Source organism: Penicillium crustosum (genome assembly GCF_028827405.1).
Source record: "Penicillium crustosum strain IBT 35664 chromosome Unknown utg000002l_segment0_segment0, whole genome shotgun sequence".
Lineage (NCBI taxonomy): Eukaryota > Fungi > Ascomycota > Eurotiomycetes > Eurotiales > Aspergillaceae > Penicillium > Penicillium crustosum.
Genome location: NW_026623123.1, coordinates 7560100 through 7574404, shown reverse-complemented (window position 1 = coordinate 7574404; position 14305 = coordinate 7560100). Strand labels below are relative to the sequence as shown.

The 14305-nt window shown below is 47.5% G+C and overlaps 7 protein-coding genes across 7 annotated transcripts; 4 read left to right on the top strand and 3 right to left on the bottom strand.

Moving 5' to 3' along the window:
- Positions 1-9: 9 nt before the first annotated feature.
- N7487_006351 (thermophilic desulfurizing enzyme family protein) lies at positions 10-1430 on the top strand (the record flags this gene model as incomplete). The annotated part of the gene is made up of 3 exons (XM_056874098.1): positions 10-305; positions 361-834; positions 917-1430. The coding sequence occupies 3 exons, from the start codon at positions 10-12 to the stop codon at positions 1428-1430; spliced, it is 1284 nt and encodes a 427-aa protein (XP_056731818.1).
- Positions 1431-1767: 337 nt separating this feature from the next.
- N7487_006350 (xanthine phosphoribosyltransferase) lies at positions 1768-2809 on the top strand (the record flags this gene model as incomplete). Its single annotated transcript, XM_056874097.1, has 5 exons — positions 1768-1800; positions 1995-2101; positions 2163-2484; positions 2541-2656; positions 2731-2809. The coding sequence occupies 5 exons, from the start codon at positions 1768-1770 to the stop codon at positions 2807-2809; spliced, it is 657 nt and encodes a 218-aa protein (XP_056731817.1).
- Positions 2810-3424: 615 nt separating this feature from the next.
- N7487_006349 (dolichol-phosphate mannosyltransferase subunit 3) lies at positions 3425-3854 on the bottom strand (the record flags this gene model as incomplete). Its single annotated transcript, XM_056874096.1, has 3 exons — positions 3425-3586; positions 3674-3742; positions 3807-3854. The coding sequence occupies 3 exons, from the start codon at positions 3852-3854 to the stop codon at positions 3425-3427; spliced, it is 279 nt and encodes a 92-aa protein (XP_056731816.1).
- Positions 3855-4472: 618 nt separating this feature from the next.
- N7487_006348 (Short-chain dehydrogenase/reductase SDR) lies at positions 4473-5332 on the bottom strand (the record flags this gene model as incomplete). The annotated part of the gene is made up of 3 exons (XM_056874095.1): positions 4473-4761; positions 4813-5177; positions 5246-5332. The coding sequence occupies 3 exons, from the start codon at positions 5330-5332 to the stop codon at positions 4473-4475; spliced, it is 741 nt and encodes a 246-aa protein (XP_056731815.1).
- Positions 5333-7368: 2036 nt separating this feature from the next.
- On the top strand, positions 7369-9713 carry N7487_006347 (uncharacterized protein; the record flags this gene model as incomplete). Its single annotated transcript, XM_056874094.1, has 6 exons — positions 7369-7786; positions 7840-7974; positions 8025-8144; positions 8198-8332; positions 8386-9572; positions 9624-9713. The coding sequence occupies 6 exons, from the start codon at positions 7369-7371 to the stop codon at positions 9711-9713; spliced, it is 2085 nt and encodes a 694-aa protein (XP_056731814.1).
- A 402-nt stretch (positions 9714-10115) lies between these two features.
- Positions 10116-11420, bottom strand: N7487_006346 (uncharacterized protein; the record flags this gene model as incomplete). The annotated part of the gene is made up of 2 exons (XM_056874093.1): positions 10116-11033; positions 11085-11420. 2 exons carry the CDS (start codon positions 11418-11420, stop codon positions 10116-10118), a joined length of 1254 nt encoding a protein of 417 aa, XP_056731813.1.
- A 571-nt stretch (positions 11421-11991) lies between these two features.
- Positions 11992-14201, top strand: N7487_006345 (ABC1 kinase family protein). Its single transcript, XM_056874092.1, has 3 exons — positions 11992-12552; positions 12617-13959; positions 14016-14201. The coding sequence occupies exons 1-3, from the start codon at positions 12037-12039 to the stop codon at positions 14191-14193; spliced, it is 2037 nt and encodes a 678-aa protein (XP_056731812.1). The 5' UTR covers positions 11992-12036; the 3' UTR covers positions 14194-14201.
- The last annotated feature ends 104 nt before the right edge of the window (positions 14202-14305 follow it).

The window sequence follows — 14305 nt, the reverse complement described above, 5'->3', positions numbered from 1 at the left end:
CCTGCCATCATGTCCCAAGCTAGTGTTCCGGCGACAGACCCCGCTGTCTACGCCGAATACGAAACCACCTGGTCCAATCTCCCGGACACTGAAGAAGCATGGATTGCTAGAGCCCGAGAGGTCTCTGAAGTGCTAGCCAAAGACGCGACTCAAAGAGACCAGGAGAACAAATCACCGCGCGCCGAAGTGGCCCTGCTCAAGCATTCGGGCCTGACAAAGCTTCTAGGGCCCAAGAAGTATGGTGGTGGCGAGCAGCCCTGGAGCGTTGGATATAAGGCAATTAGAGAGGTTGCCAAAGCAGATGGGTAACATCCAAGCATCCCGCATGGCTCCCAAGGATAGTCCCTAACAAGAAGACAGATCTATCGGTATGCTGCTTGGCTATCACCTTCTCTGGTCTACCATTGCAAATGTGGTTGGCACTCCTGAACAAGCCGACCGAACCCATCAGTTGATCATTTCAAACAACTACTTTGTCGGCGGCGCCGTGAACCCCCGCGACAATGATCTGAAGATCACTCCAGATGGAGACCATATTGTATTCAGCGGGAACAAGTTCTTCAACACTGGAGGCGTTGTGTCTGACCTGACAGTCCTTGAAGGTGTAGTGGATGGTACACAAGATCATATCTTTGCTCTGGTCGAGACCCGACAGCCCGGTATCCAGTTTGCTCACAACTGGCACAACATTGGGCTGCGCCTGACCGAGTCTGGAGGCGTGAAGATAGATAATGTCCGTGCTTCTTGGTCAGATGCACTGGGCTGGGATTCAGCTACCAAGAAGCCCCGCGATGATACCCTGAAGATCGCGTTCCCTACTTTATTGTTGCCAACGTAAGTGCAGTCTATGTCATTGCATATGCCATGCTCTCTCAGCGGTTGCATAGCTCAAACACTGACTCGCTTGTTCCTATAGCATCCAACTGGTCTTCAGCAATTTTTACTTGGGCATTGCTCTCGGTTCTTTGGATTTCGCCTCCAAATACACCACAACCGCAACACGTGCTTGGCCATTCGGTGGGGAAAACAAGGATTCAGCAACGGATGAGTTCTACATCCTCGAACGGTATGGTAACTTCTTTGCGCATCTGCGTGCCACTGAAGCCCTTGCCGATCGAGCCGGCGATCAACTCTCAGGGCTTTATACTCGATACCAAGCGCAGAAATCTGGTCTCACAGCCCAGGAACGTGGAGAGGTTGCGGAGTGGGTCGCTAGCATCAAGGTGGTCGCCACGGATGTCGGACTCAGAGTTACTTCTGGTGTATTTGAAGTGACTGGAGCTCGAGCCACTGCCTCAAAGGTTGGACTGGATCGATTCTGGCGGGATATTCGAGTACACACTCTTCATGATCCCGTGGCGTACAAGAACCGGGAATTAGGACGATATGCCCTGCTGCATGAAGTGCCTGAGCCTAGTTGGTATACTTAGTTGTGGATCAGAACTAGATGTAAATGCATATCGATATAAATATTAGTATGAATATATGCAGGGTTAAAGCTGTGAAAGCTGTATAATGTACTATACACAGAGTACTTCGTAGACAACATCAAGGGTCTACAGATAAGAGCCCCGCACACCCGCGGGCCGATAGCCTTTCGGTCCGACTTTTTTTTTTTTTTTCTCCCCTCCATTTTCCTTCTCCGTGGAAAAAAAGACATTTGACAGCTGTGATCACTTCACTGGTTGATACTTGGTCTTTATTGGACTATAATTTATCATCTTCCTATCTCTATTCAATTTCGGAATCATCCTAACAACCGCCAAAATGTCGCAAAAGCAATATGCTACTTACAACGATGTAAGAATCCCAGCCCATTAACTATGACAATATCTTCGTTATGTTTGTCCCAAAAAAAGAGGTCGAAGACACCGAAGACACACATGAACAGTCAACCCCGCAAAACAAAAATTGCAGATTGTCTTATCGCAGTCCACAATTATAATCCCTCCGAACTTTAAAAGGACCAAGACTAATGCAAATCACCTCAACAGGTCCACAATCTCTGCAAGAACTCGGCAGAAGGACCTCTCAAGTCCTTCGACATCAACCTTATAATCGCCATTGGTGGTGGTGGTTACATCCCTGCTCGCATCCTCCGGTATGTTCAACCTGCACGTGCCCCTTCATCTGGACTATACTGATTTCTACTTGCCAAACAGGTCCTTCCTCAAGGCTCCGGGTGGACCTAACATCCCTATTCAGGCCATCGGTCTGTCCCTCTACGAGCGCTTGGGCACAGACAGCGTCGAGGAGGTCCCCGGTACCAAGGTCACCCGCTTGCAATGGCTCGACATGAACTCCTCGATGGCCAACTTGATTGGCAAGAACGTTCTTATCGTTGACGAGGTTGATGATACCCGCACAACCCTACAATACGCTGTGAAGGAACTCGAGGACGATGTTAAGGAAGCCCAGAAGCAGCTCGCTGCTGATGACGAAAAGAAGAACTTGAAGACTAACTTCTTTGTCTTCGTTCTGCACGTATGTTTTCCTTTGTCTCTCTCGGGGTTGATTGGGTTGACTAACAAATGGAATAGAACAAGGACAAGCCCAAGAAGGGTGAACTGCCCACAGATATGACGGAAAACGACCAGCGTTACCACGCCGCGGTCACCACTGGGGATGTCTGGATCTGCTACCCTTGGGAGGCTGAGTATGTTATACCTCGAACTTTCTACCTTCTGGATTCTGGCTGATCTGACTTTTTTCTCCCTTCGCTTCTCACAGAAACATCGAGGAGCACGATACTCTGGCCAAGCAAAGCCCTATCGTCGATATTTCGGGCAAGAACCCTATCGCCAAATAACCCTCTACCCAGGTCGTTTAAGCGAATGATTGCATTATCATAAGCATTCCATTTTGCGTGGCGCTCTGACGGTTTATATCTGTGACTATTTTGGTCCTCGATTTTACTGTCCATGCTCAGACCAGGTGCATAAATCTGAGCGTGTAATTTTTACGATATCCTTGATGAATTTCCATAGAAAAAGTTCTTTCTTTTTTTGGCAGATTGGCAGACCGGCAGGCTGCCCCCAAAAGACTTTTTGATTTGAAACTGCTCTTGCACCCGTGCTCCGTTGTTTTCTGAAAGAAGATGCCCCATCACCGGGGGCCTTGTTGTAACGACCAACCGGAAACCTGGGCCTTGAGTCCTCCAAGCGTTGTTTTGCAGACGTTGAATTGTAGACGGGTATCAAGAGAATATAGCATTGGTAGCGAGACAAAAAAAAAAGTCATTGGAACATAGTGTATTATATTGATCCGGCGCAGCCTTTTCAATCCTACGAAGACAGAAGCCTTCGCGTCCAAGCACTAATCCTTAGCCTGAACTTCTCAGACTCGGACCCAGAACTTGTCTGTCTGGATTGTGGATCCGAGTATCTGGTTATCGGCCTAACCCATGCGCACATCGATCTCTCATTTAATCGACCTCAACCTTGCCCTGGCGCAACTCCACCTTGGCAAGCTCGATCTCCTTTTGTAGCTCAGCGTGTGCCTCGGGGACATCGTTGAAGGTGAAGATCGCCACACCCAGGCGGGCGAGGAGGTAGCAAGCGAAGACAATAAGCGCATAGAATGGGAGCTGGGTGGTTATAAGTTAGTTTTCTTCCATCGACACATTCGAAGACCGGAGCTGGGGGCCCGGGGGTTGACGGGGCGGATAACGTACAACTGGGATGACTTCGGTCTGGACAGTCTCATTCAGGGGAACGAGTCCAAGGAAAAGGGAAAGGTAGAGCTGGTCGATTGTCAGTAAGATCCGCAGGATTGTGTTCCTGAGATGGAGGGACTTCGTAGCATACTGAAGATACAAGGAGAAGAACGGAGAGGGTCTGGACAGCGCGCGTCATGGTGAAATCGGTAGATAAGACAGGATATTCACAAAGGAGAGGAGAGAGGTCAATTGTGAAGATAGCACCGGTTTAGCGTGGTAAAAATGAGGGACTCGGGGGGGTGTTGCAGTGCTGTATGCGGCAAAGGCCAGCTTGGGTGATGCGCTTCTTGGCGCCCGGACCGGGTCACTGGTCTTGTGTACCTGCCAAGTCTATAGTGGTATCTTCTACTCCGTAAAAAGAATTTGGATTCTAAAGGATTAATACATCTATGGTCTTGTGAAATATTCCTATTCATCTATATCTAATTATCCCATATGTTTGAAAGGAATATCAAAAGGATTTCTTTAAAAAAGGAAAAAAGAACATACACACGCAGTTAGCGATCTGCCCTTCCGCTTTGAGCACGCGGCACAATGTAGATTATATAAGCAGTCGACTCTACCTCGGGACCCCAATAAAGTGCACTTACTACAGCATACATATTCTTGACCATCGTTATAGAAACTAGAGTCATTGATGAGCCAATATATTCTCATATAGTTTGCATTGCAAGAGAATCTTATGTGAGAGACCCAACTCCGTAGCTGGGCCTAGATTCGGGGCCCGATCTGCCCATGATCTATGAGACTAAGATCACCATTCTAGAACCTCACCCGAGTACCGCACTAACTTGCCGCCATACTGATCCTTGGTGCCCGTACTCAAAACCTCAACCATGCCGGTAATGGACTTCTCATAGGTATCCGGCGCCTCCTTCATGCCCCAAAGTTGCGCAGCAGCATTGCCCATATCGGTCTGCACCCAGCCGGGATCCAAGACAAACGCATTGAGCCACTCATCCTCGGCGTTAATCCGGACACCGTACCAGTTGACAATCGACTTCGATGCGCCATATGCCGCACTGGGGACTGGAGGTTGACGTCTAGAGATAGTTAGCTTCCATTTACCGTGTCCCAAATTCGAGTAGACATACGCGAGACCACCAGCCCCGGATCCCATAATGGCATAGATGGGCTTTCCGGTCGACTTCTGCAGCAGATCGCGTGTTGCTTGGTACAAAGACACGGCACTTAACACGTTGACGTCAATATGCTCGACTATATCGGCCCGCTTGACGTCCTTCACAAGTGGATATAATTTGGCAATGCCTGCATTAGCGACGACAATGTCAAGATGGCTGATGCCCTGGTCGTTGGCTTCTTTGACTGCATCAAAGGCCGACTGCTCAATGCTCGCCTCGTACTTTACTACTATAATACGGCTGCGCTCGCCTGCGGGTAGCTCGGCGAGTGCCTGAGCGGTCGAGTGCGCTGAGTCACGGACGGCAGCTATAACAATCTATCGGCCACTTAGTGTCAGTGATTGCCTGTAATTGCAAGTGGAACGGCAAAAAAAGAAGCATTTACATGGTCCGGTTTAGCGATGAAACCCTTGACCAGCCCTTGGCCCAAGCCACGGTTGGCACCGGTGATGAAGACAACGATAGGGGCCATTGTGGGTTGTAGGGATACTTTTAGGGATCAATGGTTGTATATAGGAAAGGGCAATGGGAATTTGCGTCCAATTGATTGACTGGAGGTGGGTTCGGTCAGATATAGTGGGATTGAAGTATAATACCTTATAGATGTCCGACTCAATGTACACTTACATATGTTTTTAGGTGATAGTCAAACAGGCACTGTTGATTATCAATCCACATACATCTCATACCTAATCTCCAATCTCCGGCACTCAAATTCTCTGATTACAAATGCGACTGGTCCCTGCAATCTGCATCTCCCACCCGGAAGGCTGAATTATCACCATCTCAACGGAGAATTGCGTGGCCAACAACGTAACTATCTACTAGCATTGTCTTGAACGGGGAAAGCGGCCATAAGCACGTACTTTATACATACATTTGTATATGTACTCTGTAATCATTGATAGCACCATCGACCACCAGGATAAGCTCGGGCCGAGTTAAACAAGACTATGTTGCACCCCTACTACGACAGCCCGGCCGAGAAGGGGTGTTAATGTAAGCATGTCACTGGTAATAAATACAGTATTCTTTCAAGTGTATATAGCACATTAAATACAGAAACGGCTCCAGGGCTATGAGGTACATACTGATGATTGATGAAATGTATGTACAATGTAATAATTAGGAGTATTTGGATTACCGGCAAAAGAAAAGTAAAGTGACGTGAATACGTTAGCGTCTCTTCTCGGCCGGGCTATCGTATCAGGGTATCAGGGTACCTGCTCTCAGATCCATGCAAAAGCAAACTTGATAACGAACATATAGTTTACAACTAAAATGGGATGATCTATGAAATCAAAGGCCGAGAGGAACCTTGGAAGGTCCACGGGCACATGGAGCCCGAGATCACGTTGCCGAACATGCCCTAGACCCTATGCCAAGGAATAGGTTTTACGGATTTATCTACCTTAATTTTAATACTGAGCAAAAAAAAGGTGCTTAACTATGAAATAATGCTGTTCAACCATTGAAATGAGCTTTTCGGAATACTAAATGTCTTTTGCTAGTATTTTGGTGAACGTCTTCATGTTATTATTGACATATATTAGAATTGACGAATTCCGAAACACGAACACTCTTAAGGGTGCTCTTACCCAAAATTAGAAGCTATAGGCTACTGGTTAAGGAACTGTAGGATAATGGTTAGTCCATCAAGCTTATGTAATTCTCCCTACCCGGGAAATTATCATGATTCATTCCTTGAATATCGTGGTTCGATTCCGCGCAGCTCCATCTCTTTTTTCTTTTTTATAATTTTTTTTTTTTTTCATACATGTTAATAAGCTATCAACATAGCCAAAACCCTCGAGTGAGAAAAGGTTGGAATCGGAGGTGATATTACATATATATTATCTAGGAATGTGTGTATATTCTGTTTATCTGGTTTTTCCCCCTCTACCTACGGAGTATAAGCTTCCAAAAGACTTTCTAACATAAACCAGAACACGTGATCACGGTAATTGATATTTGATCTCAGTGAGTAGATAAATATCATAGTATGTACCTTGTATAGATGTAGGATACAGTTTTCATATTTAATCTACGCGAGCGCAGTTGCAATACAACAATATATCATACAGAAAACATAATATGGCTCCATATGCATAAACACCATACCTGGGCCTAACCTAAACGAGATTGGTGCCTGAATCCACCTCAGGCAGCTACGTCCACGGGTCTCTCCACGAACAGTCTAAACTTACTTTGTTTCTGCGATGTTTCTGATGAGTCGCTTCTCTTCCACTAATATCAAGAATCCACTTTAGACTCTCGTTGCCTGATTAAAAGCCACCAGTACTCTCGTATCGGAGCCAACGCTGTTTGTTTACAGGGTTTAAATTGTTACGACGGGGTCAACAGGCTACCATCTAGGCTCCTTCATCTAATTGAGAAGGCCTTTCCCGTTCAGCCAAGGAATTTGTATCTTCATATCTTCAGTTCAACACGGACCCTTCCATATTACCCCACACTCCGGAGGCAACTATCTGCCCCCGATTCGGCAAGATGTCTTCCGCCGGTATATCTACGGCCCAACTGGCCGTTCATGGAGATGCTGGCCACTCAGTCTCGCAAAAGGGGGATTTGGAACTACCTCTTATCAAAAAGATTCTCCCAGATCTACCGGAGGGTTCTTCCTCTTTGCCACCCCGCACGGAAACCATTGACCCAGAAGAGCAACAGGAGATGTTCCATGAGTTGCGAGACATCATTGAAAAGGCCCAGGAGGTCGACGATGCTGGAAATAGCTTCGATCTTAAGGAGCTCCATGCATCCCTTGAAGAGGCCGATGCAAATGCAAAACGCGGGCGACGGGACGCCGACACCCTGCGAAGCGTGAGCGCCACTCTGCAAAAGCTATGGGCTTGTAACTCAGAGTACTTGGTACAAGCCACTGAAATCATTGCGGATGGTAGCAGAGATCGTGGGTCAATTCTATATACATGTCAATTTTATAACTTGCTAATTATGTTTCAGCTTCATGGCGTGCTCCATTCGGCCAGTCTGGCATTCTGAGATTCTTCCTGGATGTGATTTCTTTGAAGGGCGAACTTGATACCAGTCTGTTGCTTCACTCTTTGCGAGTTATTGGGAACTCGTGTGCCGATACAGGTATGCTGCAATCAGTTGCATATGTGCCCATATAGCTAACGTTGATGCAGATGAGAATAGGGAGATTGTTATCAAGGGAAACTATACACTTGCTATCATTCGATATTTCCTTGATCCGGATTTGGTCTTTGTTGCAATTCCAGTCATCTACAATATTTGCATGGATTACAGTATGTCCAGAAAGAACCGGCTGGTTATATACGTCTTGCTAATATGATATCAGAACCGGCGCATGCTCAGATAGCTACCAACCGAACAGCTTACATCCTATTGAAGCTGATCAAAGATGGCGAGATCGAAGATAACGAGGCTCTACTCAATTTCTCATACGACTTGATTGAGTTGGCCTCAGAGCAAGGTATACTTCATCCCAACCTCAGCCTGTTTTCTGATCTAACATTTAATTTGCAGCTGAAGGCATTGAAAACTCCCCCGACGGAACAATTCTACTGTTGATGGAGCTTGCTATTGATGAGACTCTTGATTTTGCACACTTCTCATCATTGGCGACTTCTCTCGCTGCTTACCTAGGAAACGAAAAGTTCCAGATTGCCTGCGTGTCGAATGAAATGGTGGAAGGCGTGCTGGACGTCCTGCGTCATTCATTTTCGATTGTGGTGGACCCTTCTTTGAGCGAAGACGTCAAGGCTCTCGCGCAGCTTCGCCTCAAGATTAATCAGGCTTTAGCTGAGGTATCTGCCTCACCATTGTTTGCCCAGCATTACCCCCTTGACTCTCCTCTTTCACAGACCTTAAAGTCATGGGTGGTTGCAACCGAAGATCAACTTCAGATCTGCGCCTGTGTCATGCTTGGAAACCTCGCCCGGTCCGACGAGGTCTGCCAGGTGATGGTCCGGGACCTGAAAATTCACAAAGAATTAATATCTGTTCTCAAGGGAGATGCCCGTGGTGCGGTCCTACACTCTTCGCTTGGTTTCTTGAAGAACCTTGCAATTGCCGGCGACAACAGGGCCATTCTTGGAGAAGCCGGTATCATTCCTGCCATTTCACGATTATGGGCATATGAATCTGTTCCGCAGGTTCAATTCTCGGCTGCAAGTATCGCGCGTCAGGTGATTATATCCTCGATGGATAACATTTCCGATCTTCTCGCTCCTCTCTCACAAGATGTTGATTCCCCGGCTCACAAACGGACCTACCTTTCTCTGCTCCTGTCTCTTTTCGAGAAAACGGACTCCACGCCAATCAAGACTGAAATCGGACGGACAGTTGCTTCAATCTGTCGGACTGTTAGCCCCAAGGCTCGCGATGGAGATAAAGAAGCAATGTCCTTGCTTGACCGGCTATACACTCTACACGAGGGTGTCTCGCTACCAGTAGGTGCGATGATCACACAGACTCAGTGGCCTGTCGTTCGCAGTGAAGGCTGGTTTGCTCTAGCTCTAATGGCGACAAACAAACTCGGTTGTGCCGCTGTTGTGGACTGCTTGCACAAGACAGAGGTTACCGAGTTGCTTAAGACGACCCTAGGCGGGGGCACTCCCAATCAAGATAAGGCTGAGGAGACAGACAAGTCGCAAGAGACCAAAGACCGTGACAACGCTTTTGTGCTTGTGCAAGGGCTGCTGACGAACGAGGTGAGTTTTCTGCCCTAGGATAGTGCTGGTAATTTACTAATCGCCAAATAGTCTGGTGCCCTTCCTGTGGGCTATAGGGATATGCTGGAAGACTTGGTGAAGGCCAATGCCTCACAGTTGAAGGCAGCAACAGATGCTTAGTTGGAGAGCTCCAACATGATATGATGCATTTGAAACAAGTGTTATTATTGTTGCATATTATGTGATGCATCGGCCAAATATGTGCTTTGGTTTGTTGTGGGACCAACATTATCTAGAAATGGACTCAAAAGAAGGCCATAGAATAACTTTCTAGAGGGATAAAAAGGAGAGACATTTCTTGCTGCATGTACATGTATCCCTCAAAACATGACAATTTGAATGAAGTATCTCCATGGGTGTAGAGAAAGCTCGAGCACCCCAGCGAAAGGAATCTACTAGTTACTCTATACGAACTTAGTTGTAGGCGTGCAAAAGTTAAACAAAAATCATTGGGTATATACGTATATGTACATGACACTTCCTCCATTAATTGACACAATCTGATACCCAGGGGCTTTGAGATCACTCAGTCTGTAAACAGACTTTCTCCTGTGCATATGCTCGGTAACGAGTTAGGAGATCCGTAGCGTCCAAACCGGCCGCACCTTGGCGAGCAGAATAATGCGAAGCAAGTCCCTTGCCATCTATAATGACATGCGGACGAGAGCCATCCGCCATATGCCAATTGTGAGAGGCTCCCTTATGGTTGCGCAAAATGCTGTGCACATCCACTGCATCATTACCCCAGAAGCACCCGAAATTCTCGCTGGTGGGCTCGGTTGGATCAACCCACATCGGGAACTTGTAACGGCCCAAATCATTGTGTTCTAGATGGTGCAAGAAGGAGTAATGTTGCTGTGCACCAACAGTCCAGTCATGTAGGGTCGGACCAGTATCGGTATATACGGATCTCGCGATAGGATCTCGGCCAGAGCCCGCATCTCTGGGGAGCAGCCAGCGATGCCCTTCAAATGGCGGCTCAAAGTCTTTGCGTACTTCGAAGTTCTGTGGGCCCTGCCAGCTTGGAAGACTCGAAGCGCGCCAGTCGTGCTTCAGTTGTGACTTTGATCGAGACGGTTGTTTTACGTCGTACAATTCAGGTAAATATGGGAGTGCAGTTCCCGGATGACTGTGAAGAGATGCGAGGGCTGCCTCGTTTATCACATTGGCAGATACCATCAGCGTGCTTGGATTGTCGAGTTTCGTCTTGACGATGGTCGGAATGGCGTTGTCCTCCAGAAACACGATATCGCCGTCGATCCGGATGTACATCACATTATCCTTTGCAACTTTCCACTCCATTTCATGGCCGCGAGAAGAAATAGCATATTCAGGTGTTTGATTCACGATAGAGTACAGCCATTCCATGCTGACGGCGTCATCAGTCTGCGGTACGAAGACGACCTGATCAAGAAATCCATTATTGTGGACCAAGTTTTTCTTGAATGATGTTAGACCTAATTCATACAGTAAGGACGAGATCATACATACCTGCAAATAGCAGTCCAGGATTGCTGTACGCTCATGGTAATGGAAGGGAACTAAAGCCACTATTTTAAATCCTTGCGGCTTAGAGTAATGACCTGTTCCCTGCGAGAAAGCGAAGAATGGAGAAATCTCTTTGCGAAACAGTAATGAAGAGATATCAAACGGTATAAGTCCCGGGTTGCAGTAGGCTAACACGATGAAAATGATGCATGCATAGCCAGTAACGGCCCACAGAAGGACAAAGGCCCAATCGCGCCAGTGCGAATGCTTTTTCTCATTGTTGGACTCAATATCACGAAGGTTCTGGGTATGACCCATGATTGATAGTTCCCGCGCCATCTAGCAGTTGTCCAAGGAGCCGAAGATAGTGGAAATGGTATTGTGAATCTCTGGGCATCATGGCCTAATTTAATGTCCAGCAAGACCATCCTTCCGGTCGTTTGAATAAGGCTTGATAATCCGTTTTCGGAATCTTGGAAGTCCTAACAGCCACTAACAGAAACCGCTATAAAACAAGATCGACCCCCTCAACTCTTTCTCCTTGATAAAGAACTAGGATCTGCCGTGTATATTGCCAGATTGGGCAATGGTTGATTGCAAGCGGACCAAGGATGAGGAATGTGGGTGTGGAATGCAGGCGGTTGACGACTTCGGATGATTAGGCAGAAAACAGATCTCTTGATGTACAAAATACTCCATACATATATATGTATACAATGAATTAAGGTGTGCATATTTTGTACTATACAAGTCAACTTGCATGTGCTTGACATGAGCGTTTTATAGTGATGTAGTTTGTCTTGTTTGTCTTATTTGTATATGACGTCGTAGCACGTGTTTATCGTCCAGAATCTCGACCAGGGAGTTCTATCCCGAGGCTACTTCTTACCTCTCTACCTCTACTTTTCTACTAACTTCTTCATTCTATGTTAATATTATACGCCTGCATGATAACATGAGGGCGGTCGGTCTCTTCGGCCGTTTCTGTCTCAAACGTGGACTCCCACGTCTCCCCCGACAACATTTCAATCACCCGCCATGGCCTCGGCAACTACTAAAAGGCACCCCGCGAAGGGCACCCGTAATAGGTGGGGTACTCATGGCCACTCTGGCACCAGCTGCTTTTTTGAAACTGGCGGAAGAGAATGATGGCCATGACAAGACTGCCGAAATGCAGATGCTGGAGGCTTCGCGCGAAGAGGTCCGGAAGACAGTCTCACCCGACGCGCAAGGCCTCTCGAAGCTCTGCCAGACAATATGGATCTACTTTTATTGTTATGTCTATGACCCTATTGCTACAGGGATCCGCTTTGTTCACCTTGCCGTCATATTCATTCCGGTCGTCGCGACGGTGCCCGCCATCTGGCTTGGTCGCAAAGTGCGGGACCGGGATGGCGCGCGGTCTGGCACATTGTGGTGGTATCGGTTCTTGGTAAATGCAATGGAGCGGGCTGGTCCGGCGTTCATAAAGGTATTTGGTGGTTGGCGAATACTTGTCTATTAAGGCTGAACTGACAGGCTGACTTTTTGAATAGCTTGGCCAATGGGCTGCATCACGAACAGATATCTTCCCACCGGAAATGTGCAACATAATGTCGTCACTTCACTCAAATGCCCCCGCTCATTCACTCCACCAAACGAAGCGCATCATCCGCAAAGCATTCAACGGACTGCCATTCGAGGACATATTCGAAGAGTTCCAGGAGGAACCACTGGGTGTTGGAGCGATTGCACAGGTCTATAAGGCGAAGTTGAAGCCGAACCTTGCTGCAACCAATGAAGCAGAATTGGGCATCGAACCACCGACGCTAGGCGAGAAGGTTCGAAAAAACGTTGACGTACTGGTCAAGAGTTCCCCGCAGCGGGTGCCATCGTCCTATGTCGCGATCAAGGTGCAGCACCCCAGGGTTGAACAAATGATACATAGAGACTTGCGAATCATGTCATTTTTCGCTCATATGATCAATATTATCCCTACGATGCACTGGCTGTCTTTCCCCGATGAAGTACAACAGTTTGGGGAAATGATGAAGCTACAACTGGACCTGCGGATTGAAGCTGCCAACCTCGTCATATTCCGCCAGAAATTCAATTCTCGCACTACTGCTTGGTTCCCATACCCATACTTAGAATACACCACCCGTGAGGTGTTGGTTGAGGAATTTGCTCAGGGCATCCCGTTGGCCACCTTCTTGGATATTGGAGGGGGTTTGTATCAACACGATATTGCCAATGAAGGCCTTGATGCATTCTTGCACATGCTGCTCATAGACAATTTTGTTCATGCCGATCTCCACCCGGGGAACATCATGGTTCGTTTCTACCGGCCTAGCGAGCTGGACCTCTCCCTTGGCAAGCATTCGCGTGCATTCAATGCCCCGACGCGGGCCGAAGTTGATGTGACAGAGGCGGTCCTCGAGCGGTTACGTCCGAGCCTCAATGACACTGATGATTGGAACACTGCTCTTTCCCAGCTCCATGACGAAGGGTATCGACCGCAGTTGATATTCATCGACACTGGTCTCGTCACTGAGCTGAATGAGACCAATCGGCGGAACTTCCTGGACCTCTTTCGAGCTATCGCTGAATTTGACGGATACCGGGCTGGTCAGCTCATGGTCGAGCGATGCCGAACACCGGAAGAGGTTATTGACCCAGAGATATTTGCGCTGAAAATGCAGCACTTGGTTCTGAGTATCAAGTCTCGAACCTTCGCTCTGGGGAGTGTCAAGATTGGCGATATCCTCAGTGAGGTATTGACGATGGTCCGTGGGCACCATGTTCGGTTTGAAGGGGATTTTGTCAACGTCGTCATTTCTTGTTTGCTGCTTGAAGGAATAGGACGTAGTTTGAACCCCAGCCTAGATTTGTTCAAGAGGTGAGTTTTTCTCCGTGGGGCTTTTGATTTGTTCAACTGATGCTGACCTTGTCTAGTGCACTTCCTATTCTACGGCAATTGGGATCTGGAAGTTCATTCCTGGAGACTGTGCGCTCGGGCGACTACTCAATGCTCTGGGTTTGGGTCGGCCTAGAGGCTCGTGGAATGCTGCAGGCCAGCGTCGAGAGCGTGGAGCATTGCGTCAAGTACGACCAACTGTCCCCTAATATATAAGACCATTCACAATTCTCTTTTTTGTACAATACACGCTCGATTCTTCGTTGATATGAAAGTTCAGATGGCATGCCCGTTGAATGAATAAAAAGATAGCCTGGCGTTCTTTTTT

Excerpts from the sequence above, each read along its gene's own strand:
- N7487_006345 (XM_056874092.1), top strand. The coding sequence starts at position 12,037 with ATGAGGGCGGTCGGTCTCTTCGGCCGTTTCTGTCTCAAACGTGGACTC. Across the intron at positions 12,553-12,616 it reads CTGGTCCGGCGTTCATAAAG|CTTGGCCAATGGGCTGCATC; the intron begins GTATTTGGTGGT and ends CTTTTTGAATAG. Across the intron at positions 13,960-14,015 it reads AGCCTAGATTTGTTCAAGAG|TGCACTTCCTATTCTACGGC; the intron begins GTGAGTTTTTCT and ends GACCTTGTCTAG.